The sequence below is a fragment of the Grammomys surdaster genome, unplaced genomic scaffold (genome assembly GCF_004785775.1).
Source record: "Grammomys surdaster isolate TR1022 unplaced genomic scaffold, NIH_TR_1.0 1162, whole genome shotgun sequence".
NCBI classification, from domain to species: Eukaryota; Metazoa; Chordata; class Mammalia; order Rodentia; family Muridae; genus Grammomys; species Grammomys surdaster.
In genome coordinates this window covers 303,818-314,079 of record NW_021605581.1, presented here as the reverse complement: position 1 = coordinate 314,079, position 10,262 = coordinate 303,818, and the positions used below count along the sequence as shown (strand labels likewise).

At 42.7% G+C, this 10,262-nt stretch overlaps 1 protein-coding gene across 1 annotated transcript in view; it reads left to right on the top strand.

Annotated features, from left to right (window-relative positions):
- The window catches only part of Slc35f2 (solute carrier family 35 member F2), a 46,167-nt gene extending 36,203 nt beyond the window's left edge, over positions 1–9,964 (top strand). Inside the window, exons 5-8 of the mRNA XM_028783623.1 lie at positions 732–888; positions 2,068–2,120; positions 3,638–3,792; positions 9,035–9,964. Coding sequence (XP_028639456.1) covers positions 732–888; positions 2,068–2,120; positions 3,638–3,792; positions 9,035–9,223 — 554 coding nt within the window. The 3' untranslated portion in view covers positions 9,224–9,964. The remainder of the gene's footprint in view (positions 1–731; positions 889–2,067; positions 2,121–3,637; positions 3,793–9,034) is intronic.
- Positions 9,965–10,262: the final 298 nt, after the last annotated feature.

Genomic DNA, 10,262 nt, shown 5'->3' with positions numbered 1-10,262 from the left:
TTTTGTTTTTTGAGACAGGGTTTCTCTGTGTAGTCCTGGCTATCCTGGAGCTCACTCTGTAGACCAGGCTGGCCTTGAACTCAGAAATCCACCTGTCTCTGCCTCCCAAGTGCTGGGACTAAAGGCGTGCGCCACCACTGCCTGGCATCGATCGATCGATCTTCCTTTCTTTCTTTCTCTCTCTCTTTCTTTCTTTCTTTCTCTCTAGACAGATTTTTTTTTTCATTTTTCTGTATACCTCTGGCTGTCCTAGAACTCACTCCTTAGACAGGGCTGACCTGGAAATCAGAGATCTAGCTGCCTACCTCTGCCTACGCGTGCTGGGGTTAAAGGTGGGTGCCACCACTGCTGGCTGGAATGTTTTAATTGATAATAGAGATGTTAAACTAGGTCTGAATTTACCAGATCTCTAAGATACCTTTAGTATCTCCTTGGGTCAAGATAGATCCACATATTTTACCGAGTATCCTTTCCCATAGTTCTGAGCAAATTCCCTGCAATGCATTCTGTGAATTTGTCCTGTCTTTAAATGGCTTCCTTTCATGATGATATATGGTATCATCTTCAACTCTGTTGGTCTCCCAGGGAGTACACATTTGGAAATGATGTCAGTGTTGTGCCAGACAGTAAGGGTCAGAGCCTTTAGACTCTTTATCCAAATGAGCAGTGTTTGATATCTCCTGGCTTACCCATTGACAACACCTTTCTTTTTGTGTCTTGCTGCCCTGTAGGGAGTGATGTTCTTATTGGTGACATCTTGGTCCTGCTTGGGGCTTCCCTGTATGCTGTGTCTAATGTATGTGAAGAATATATCGTGAAGAAGCTGAGCAGACAGGAATTTTTAGGAATGGTGGGACTATTTGGAACAATCATCAGTGGCATACAGCTGTAAGAATCTAAAATTTTCATAGAATCAAGCCAAAAAAATACATGAGAAGGGGACAGGGGGCTGGACAGTCAGGTGGGGGGAGTGACTTATAACAAAGTGTAATGACATATATGTGAAATATGTCAAAACTAAGGGCCAGCAATATGGCTCAGGAGGTGAGGATGCTTGCTGCCTAGCCTGGTGAGCTGACTTAAATCTCTGCGACCAACATGACAGAGAGAAGAAACTCCTGCAAGTGGTCCTCTCTCCTCCACTGCACACTGTGGCACACACGTGCATGGGCACACGCACGCGTGCACGCACTTAAACACACACACACACACACACACACACACAAATATAATACAAATAAAATGGCAAAACAAAAACCATTACTTAACATGCAAACTTAATTTTTTTTAAATTAGTAAGTAGGGGCTAGAGAAATGTCTCAGCACTTGAGATCTCTTGTTGCTTTGCCAGAGGACCTAGGAGGATCTCAGCACCCACATGATGGCTCACAACCATTGTAACTCCGTTTCCAAGGGCCCCAACTCTCTCTTCTGACCCCCAAGGGCACCAGCACATATATAGCAAACGGGCATATATACAGGCTGAACACTCAAACACATAAAATAAAAATAAATGAATCTAAAATAATTAATGAGAAAATATTTGATAGATGATTACTCTCTCCAGCTACTATTTGTTTAATCTCAAATCACATTTGAAATCAATAACTTGATAAAATCTAATAGAAGATCTTATTTTTTTAATTTGTTTGTTTTCTGAGACAAGATTTTACACTGTAGTTTAGGCTAGTCACTGTGTTTCTCAGGTTCATGACAATCCTGCTTCAGCCTGAGTTCTGGGATTAGCAGTATGAGCCACATACCTGTCTCTATATTTTTATATTATTTTTCATTTGTTTGTTTTTGGAGACACGTTTCTCTGCGTAGCCTTGACTGTGCTGGAACTCAATCTGTAGGCCAAATTGGTCTCCAACTCATAGAGATCCTCCTGCCTCTGCCTTCTGAGTGCTGTTATTACACCACCATCCAGTCGATTTTTATATTCTAAGAAAAAATTTAAAACTCAACATAGTTCTTTACTTTGGCCAAATTACAGCTTCTAAACTCTCTATAAAATAGGAAAACTTAACACATGGGTCTTCACACAGTTTCTTGTTTTGATCTTAGGTTGATTGTGGAATATAAAGACATTGCCAGGATTCAATGGGACTGGAAAATTGGTATGTATCTAAAGGGTAATTGGTATGTATCTAAAGAGTAAGTCAGTATTCTGTCCTTTAACTGACAAAAATACACACCAGTTCAATCATATTTTCATTTCTTTGGGCAGGGTAGCCTCTATCAGGATTAATTCTTAATCTTTGTTTGAAGCAATAGCTTTTCTTTTCTAAGAATTCTAAATAAAACCAAGATTGAACCTTTGTCACACTAGCTATCAAGCAAATAAGTCTACATCTTAGGTCCTTGAACTTTTAGAGGTTACCACACTCCATGAAAGTTGTGAAGCATTAACGCCAAGCGGTTGATGGTTGTATAATCACCTTCTGACCACTGTTGGCCCAATTCCTCTGATGTCCTTGCACTAAAGCAGAAGGTGTTAGGATACTTAAGAAAAATCTGAACCTTAATGATGGGTAGGAAGTAGTTAAATAGTACATAAGTGTTGCTGAAGATTGTATTCTATGATTATATAATGCAGGGGAATTTAAATATCTTAGATATCCCGAAAGTACATGCCTCTCCCCCACTTTGTGTGTGCGTGTGTTGAACATAGGATGGGGTTTTAAAAAGTGCTTACAAGCCGGGCGGTGGTGGCGCATGCCTTTAATCCCAACACTTGGGAGACAGAGACAAGTGGATTTCTGAGTTCGAGGCTAGCCTGGTCTACAGAGTGAGTTCCAGGACAGCCAGGAACATACAGAGAAACCCTGTCTCGAAAAAAAAAAGAAAGGAAAGAAAAGAAAAGATGCTTGCAAAACAGACATATTGCTACTGCTGTCAATATCTGCATGGTCAGTGCTGTCTTAAAGTAGAGAATAATATTGTTCTATCTTGGAACATGTAATTCAACGAGCCGAATAAAATAGAATGATCTAATGTCCGTCTTTGATGTCCTAAAAATACTTTATTGTGGGGCTGGAGAGATGGCTCAGTGGTTAAGAGCACTGTCTGCTCTTCCAGAGGTCCTTGAGTTCAAATCCCAGCAACCACATGGTGGCTCACAACCACCCATAATGAGATTGGATGCCCTCTTCTGGTGTGTCTGAAGACAGCTACAGCGTACTCATATATAATAAATAAATAAATAAATAAATCTTAAAAAAAATACTTTATTGTGAATCCAGTCATACGTACCACACCAACCAACCAATCAAGTAAAAACACACAAGGCCAGTGAGGAATTTTGTCTTTTGACATGTGATATTGAGCTGGCTTTGGTTGAACTTTTATATCAGAGCCCAGCCTTTTGTCTTGGTGGATGATGCGGGACGAAGGCTGTTGGCTCAGTCACACCCCTCTTGGTCATCTAACTCCCTGTTGGATTTTCACAACATGCTATTTTATGATTACTGTTTTCCAGAAAGCTTTGTAGTCTTTTTAGAAGGCTGACTGTTAAAGAGAAGCTTTGCAGGAAGGGAGTCTGTCAAAGAATCAGGAGTTTTCTGTGGCATTCACACCCTAAGCACCTTGTCTTCTGATTTCTCTTCCTGACGTGAGCTGTTTCATTTCTTCACAGCCCTGTTATTCGTGGCATTTGCCCTCTGTATGTTTTGCCTGTACAGCTTCATGCCACTGGTGATTAAAGTCACCAGTGCCACTTCAGTCAACCTGGGCATCCTGACAGCCGACCTCTACAGCCTTTTCTTTGGGCTTTTTCTATTCGAATATAAGGTAAGAAAATAGATTATGTTTGAGTAAGAAAACATAAGAAAACTTAAAATGAGTTTATCTATTTATTTGAGATAGCCTCAGGTATCCTAGGCTAGCCTGAGATTCACTATGTAGCTGATGATGATCGATGATCTTCAACCTCTGTTCTGTCATGGTTGGTTTATGCTGAAGATGGGACCCACGGGCAAGTATTCCTTCAACTGAGGTACACCCCAGCTCTAAAGTCAGTCTCTCTCTCTCTCTCTTTTGTTTTGTTTGTTTGTTTTTTTCGAGACAGGGTTTCTCTGTGTAGCCCTGGCTGTCCTGGAACTCATTCTGTAGACCAGGCTGGCCTCGAACTCAGAGATCCTCCTGCCTCTGCCTCCCGAGTGCTGGGATTAAAGGCGTGCACCACATGCTTGGCTACAACACGTTTCTATAAGACTCTGGATCTCAAAAACAAAACAAAACACCTCCTTCTTGTCCTCTTAGCAGTAATTTCACTGGACAGGCGTCACCCATTTTGTTACTGTTTACAGCTTAGAAATTGGTCTGAAGAAGAATTGTCCTTCTAAGGCTTTCCAACATGATAAAACACAGTGGGATTCATCTTTGATGTACAGTTGAGAATACCAGCTGTAAGCCATGCTCCAACGTGTTCCAGAGGCTGCTTGGAAATCAGTCCAGCTCAGGCTGGATGCTCAGTCTCGTTCACTCTTTTTATACACAAAAGGTCTGAGGTAGCTGGTGGGTAGGCAGGAGAGTTGGGCCTGTTATCATCCATGTGTGATTAGAATAGCTCCATCTTTAGTGGTAATTTTTTTTTTTTTTCTGAGACAAGCCTAGGCTAGCCTCAAGCTCACTGTGTAGAAGAGGATGACCTTAAACTCAGGATCCTCTTGCCTTTACTTTCTGTGTGGTAGGATTACAGACCTGGCTACCTTCTAGATACCCAAATAGGAATTCTTGGGGCTGATTTATTCTCTTCCTAGGAACTAGCAGCCACGAACTCACAAGGCTTATCTGAATTATTGACACATGAAGCCCAATGAGTTGTTTGTGCACCAAATGTAAACCTTTTTACCATTAAAGGTGATGTGGGGAAGGAGCCAGATGATGTCTTTGAATGCTTGCTGGTGAAGGAATTTCTCAATTAACATTGGTAAAATATTTATTGGTTATTGACAGTTTCACATGAAAATATTAAAGTGAATCAGAGGAGTAGTTTTTTATGATAGGCTCAGTTTTTTTTTCACCTTTTGAGAACATAATACAATCACAACATTTCTCTTTTCTCTTTCCTCCCTTCTGACCCTTGCAGAGACCTCTTCCCTCCCTCCTTCAAATCTATAGCGTCTTCTGTCTTCCTTCACTAACTGTTATTGTATGCATATATGCATATTCTTATGAGAATTAAGGACAGCTGCATTTCTCCTAAGGGAGGGAGTTGCCCTCTGGTGCTGAGGCTGCACATGGCCCTCTAGGGGACAAGAGTGTTCTATACTGGGATTCCAACTTAGAGGAGTGACCATCTGTGGCCTTCCTTACCTGTTTAACTTTTTCTCTGTATTTAAAAAACATTATTGCATATCATTTATTTATCTCTGTGTGAGCACGTAGTTGGGACATAGCGTATGTGAAGATCTGGGTGACTTTGGGAATCAACTCTCTCTTTCCATCACATGGGTCTTGAGGACAGAACTCAGGCTGTTAGGACCACTGTTGCAGCGCCTTTACCTGCCGAGCCTTCTCCCTGGCCCCACTTTTCCTATTTTTTAACTAACCATATTATCATTAGTAATATAATATAATAAATATAATATAATAGTAATAATCATTAGCTTTTTATTTTCTACTCTAAGTAGAATAATGTCCAAGAGGAGATAAAGGTAAAGGAATAAAGCCTCCCAGTTCAAGGTACACTTGTCACTACTTATTATATTTTGAATCATAACAAATACTTTATTTCATAAACCTCAAATATTTCAGCCTCGGATCTTAAATACTTTCTCATCAACAGCTTCTGACATCAACATGAAGAAGTGTTTGTCTGTGTCTTGTTGTTGGGCATATGACCCCGCACTGCTCCCATTTCCACACGGAATGGGAGCACGCCGTTGCATGGCCACCCTTCCGGTTATTTTGTTAGTGGTCCTCTGTACCTGCGTGTCTAGCAGCTCACGTTGATATCATAGTTTTACTGGTTTTGGTCAAAGTGCATTTGAAGACTCAGAGAGCAAAGGACAGCTCTACCATAATCCTCAGACTTTTGGATGTAGTTTGTGCAGGTGCATGCATGTATGTGTGTGTAGGCCTGGAGAGGACATATGTTATGTGCCTGGGGCCCCTGAGATCTTCACTGTCCCCATAATGCTGGGCTTACAGACTTATTGGTCACACAGCTTTTTATGTGGGTGCTGAGTATCTGAACTGAAGTCCCCACGTGTGCACAACCAACCTTACCCTCCAGTCCATCCTCCCAGTTCCCTAGGTGTCGTTTCTGAAGACAGACTCTTGTAAGCTACCAGTTTAAAAAAATCATACTCCCTAAAAATGTGGCTCAGAATCTTTTCCAAACTAGCATCTGACAAAGGGGCTTAAATTCTCCTTTTAAAAGGTATCTGTTTCAGCTCTTAAATATTCCACATGTCTATTATGGATCCTGAGTGAATGAATACTGTTGAATAAATAGTCTATAGAGACTTCCCATATATATCCAGACACAAAGGATAGAGTTAAAAATGGAAAAGGCTAGGACTTTGTTTGGGAGACTGACCTCCTTCACTCAGTCTCTCTACCGAGTGACACAAGAGTTAGAAGTTACGTTCTTGGCACACTGGAAAGTCACGAAAGCAAACAGGACCTATTTTGAACAAACTATATAGGTTTTCCATGAGTCACATGAACACTGTCTAGGAAGCGGGAATGGCTTTCATAACTCTGTTTTAAACGTTTGCCAAGCTGGGTGCAGCAGCACAGGCCTGAGCAAGCTGAGTGCAGCAGCACTGACCTGAGCCTAAAGTCCCAGCTCCTAGAGAAACTGATGAGGGTTACTTGAGTTCAGGTGGTCCAGACCAACTTGAATGACATAATGAGATCCAATCTCAAAGGGAGAAAAAGATGAGGTCGTATTAAATAGTTTTAACATTCTCTAATGGTCTCCCAAGTAATTTTCCTCCTATCAGCATTAGACACGAGTGGTGTGTTGGGCACCATGCTAAATGCTAGACATAAAAATTAAAAGCTCGTTGTAGGTCAGTGAGTCAGCTGTTCAGCTTGACATCATCATTGGCTTTTGCTCTTATTTGATTTCATTTTTAAACTTATTTCGTGCATGTATGTACATGTATGTGTGTATGTGTGTATGTGTGTGTATGTGTGTGTATCTATCCGTTTGTGTACATACCAGATGTGTGGGTTCCTGAGGAGGTCAGAAGAAGATGTTAGATCCCCTGGAGCTGGAGTTATAGGTGTTTGTAAGATGTCTGACTGGGAACCAACTTCTGGTCTTCTGAAAGAGCAGCAAGTGCTCTTAACCACTGAGCAAGCTCTCTTCTCCATGCTTTATGTACCTATTTAATTTTGATACAGTGTTTGATTATGTAGTTCAGGAGTCTTGAACTCTTCAGTCCCCTGCCTTTACTACCCAAGAGCTAGGATTGCTGGTGTGTGCTACCAGGCCAGGCTGTCATTGAGTTTATATCTGTATCCTCGGAAGGCTGCCCCATCTTGGAGAGGCTGTTCCAGTCCATAGCAGGGTTAAGATTAAACTAAGTGTCATGTTTCATGGCTAATCCTGGCACTTAGTAAGTTTAGGAACAGCCTGAACTACATGAAAATATGTCTCAAGATACTAACACCAACAATCCCAAACCAAAGCCATGTCTTACTGTGCTGGGCCCATCCCTGTAGATTGTGGGTAACTGAAACTAAGAAAAAACCCCACACAGATAAATGGGATAACTGCACTGATTTAAACCTGAACTTTTGAAGGAGTCTTAATTTGAAAAAGAGCAAATGTTTAAATTATTCAATATAATTGACTTTAACTTTTGGGGTATGTCAGGATGCCACCTGTGGAGGACATGCCCGATGGACTGATCTTATCTTCTCGCATTCTGCCCTGGGTGCTTATTTTCAGTCTTAAAAAGAATAGGTTAAAGGAGATGGAGTGACTAATCTATGTATTAGTATTGGCTGCTCTTCCAAAGGCTCCAGATTCAATTCCCAGCACTCAATGGTGGATCATAACTGGCTGTACCTCCATGTACACAGACACACATGCAGGCAAAACACACATACACATAAAATAAAAATGAAGGAAAAAGAAAGAGCGAGCAGATGAGGGAATAGAAACTCCCTCCATCCTATGGAGCCTCTGTCAGCGTGGTCCTCCATCTTGGTCCTTCTGGAGAATGGAAGCAGATGCCTCTTGCAAGAACTATTCCCCGACTGTCCTTGCTCTGGTCATCCTACTGGATTTCAGCCTCTCCTACAGAATAATGTCCTGATACTCTTTGGCTCTCTGAATTTGCTCAGTTGTTGTCAGGTACTACTGTTATTATTATTATTATTATTAGTAGTAGTAGTAGTAGTAGTAGTATAGACTTACCTACAGTGATACAAGAGTTTGTTCAACTTAGCAAGATGAAATTCACTGAAATAGTGTAGGCCAGGAAGATCCAAGCGGATGTCCTGTGTTGGATAATAGAGCCATAAGCTGGGGTCTCTCATGATGTGCATTCTTGTCAATTACGTATTCCGTTTTGTAAGACAGCTTTCTTGATGAGATCCAGTAAGTGGATCACTGTAGAGAAAGGAAAGAGATTCTTCCCAAAGGCCCAAGGGATGTAGCCCAGTCGGTAGTATATTGGCCTGGCATGTATGAAGCTTTATATCCTTAGCACTGTACAAACCACTTGTGGTGGCCCACAACTATAATCCCAGCACTTGGGAGGTAGAAATAGGAGGATCAGACATCTGAGGTCAACCTTGACTACCCAGTGAGTTTGAGATCTGCCTGGGCTGCATGAGACCCTGTCACAAACAAAGGCCAAGGATCCAGTTCACTGTCAAGCCAGGTACTATATAGTCCAAGCCCAGTATTTGCCAGTGTTTCGGGGAGGGCTGGGGTGTTGGCATCTCCTTTTTTGATTTCCAGAAAAAGACTGTGAAGGTAGATCTTTAAAGAACAGCTGAAAACTGGCCATAGCCCCTTGCTTGTGTGAGGGAGTGTAACTAACTGCCTATTTTCTCTTCACAGTTTTCAGGACTCTACATCCTGTCCTTCACAGTCATCATGGTAGGCTTCATCTTGTACTGTTCCACTCCAACGCGCACGGCAGAGCCAGCAGAAAGCAGTGTGCCCCCTGTCACCAGCATCGGGATCGACAATCTGGGACTGAAGCTTGAGGAGAGTGGTCTCCCAGAGACCCACTCTGCAGTCTTGTAGCTTGACAAGCCACATACTCAGATGTGTCACCATGAGAGAGCAAAGCCTGCCACTGCCAAGGGCGTATCTGAGGGGACATTACCCTCAGAGGGAAAAACCCACTGCATTGGATTATGTCCATGGTTAGATTGTAGAAAGGAACACTGACCAGTGGTTCCAAACTAGAAATACTAAAATAGAGCAGAGTGCCCAAGGGTAGTGTTTCTGTGTGTTGGGTATCAGTACCTGTCAGCGTCAGAGAGACATGTGCAAGGCCCCTTGCTGGGGTTTCAAGACACATGTAAGAAGAGAAGGAGGGATGGGGGACCTGCTTCAGGGCTGTTTAGGTAGTTAGGAGTTGGGACAGTCTGGAATGGTTGTGCAATAATCTTCCTCTTTTGGAAGCTTCACATTTTTGTTCTACTGGGGCAGTCACTATCCATGGGCCTTGTGGAATTTATACACCCATGATGGCTGGTACCTGATGGTAGGTGGTGGGGAAAATGGGCAGGGCAGCAGTTGAGAACTCCCAAGATAAATTGTGACTACTTTGAAAGCAGCTAACAAGTACAGGAATCCAGGAATCCTCTCCTGGTTTTGTTCTTCGAAGCTTTATAACCAGTCTCTTCCCCTCTGCCCTCTGCTCTTGCGTTCTGAGTTCCGGAGCAAACCTCTCTCAAAGCTGGTTACATTGGGCAAATCCTACATTCAGCTCCACACTATACGCTGAGAGTTCTCCAAGCAAATCCACTCATGTTACTCTTTTAAAAATATCCCCGGTGATATTCCGTGGGTGTGTGGAGAGGTACGGGGGAAGGGGATGTCTCAGCGGGCCCATGCCGAGGCATCTCTTCCCCCTGAGGGACCAGTCACACACCGGTATAGCAGTATAGCAATAGAATAGGGTTTATTCAGGGCATGGGGAGGGGAGCCAGGAGGGTGGCAGAGGCAGAGGCAGAGGCAGAGGCAGAGGCAGAGGCAGAGGCAGAGGCAGAGGCAGAGGCAGAGGCAGAGGCAGAGGCAGAGGCAGAGGCAGAGGCAGAGGCAGAGGCAGAGAGAG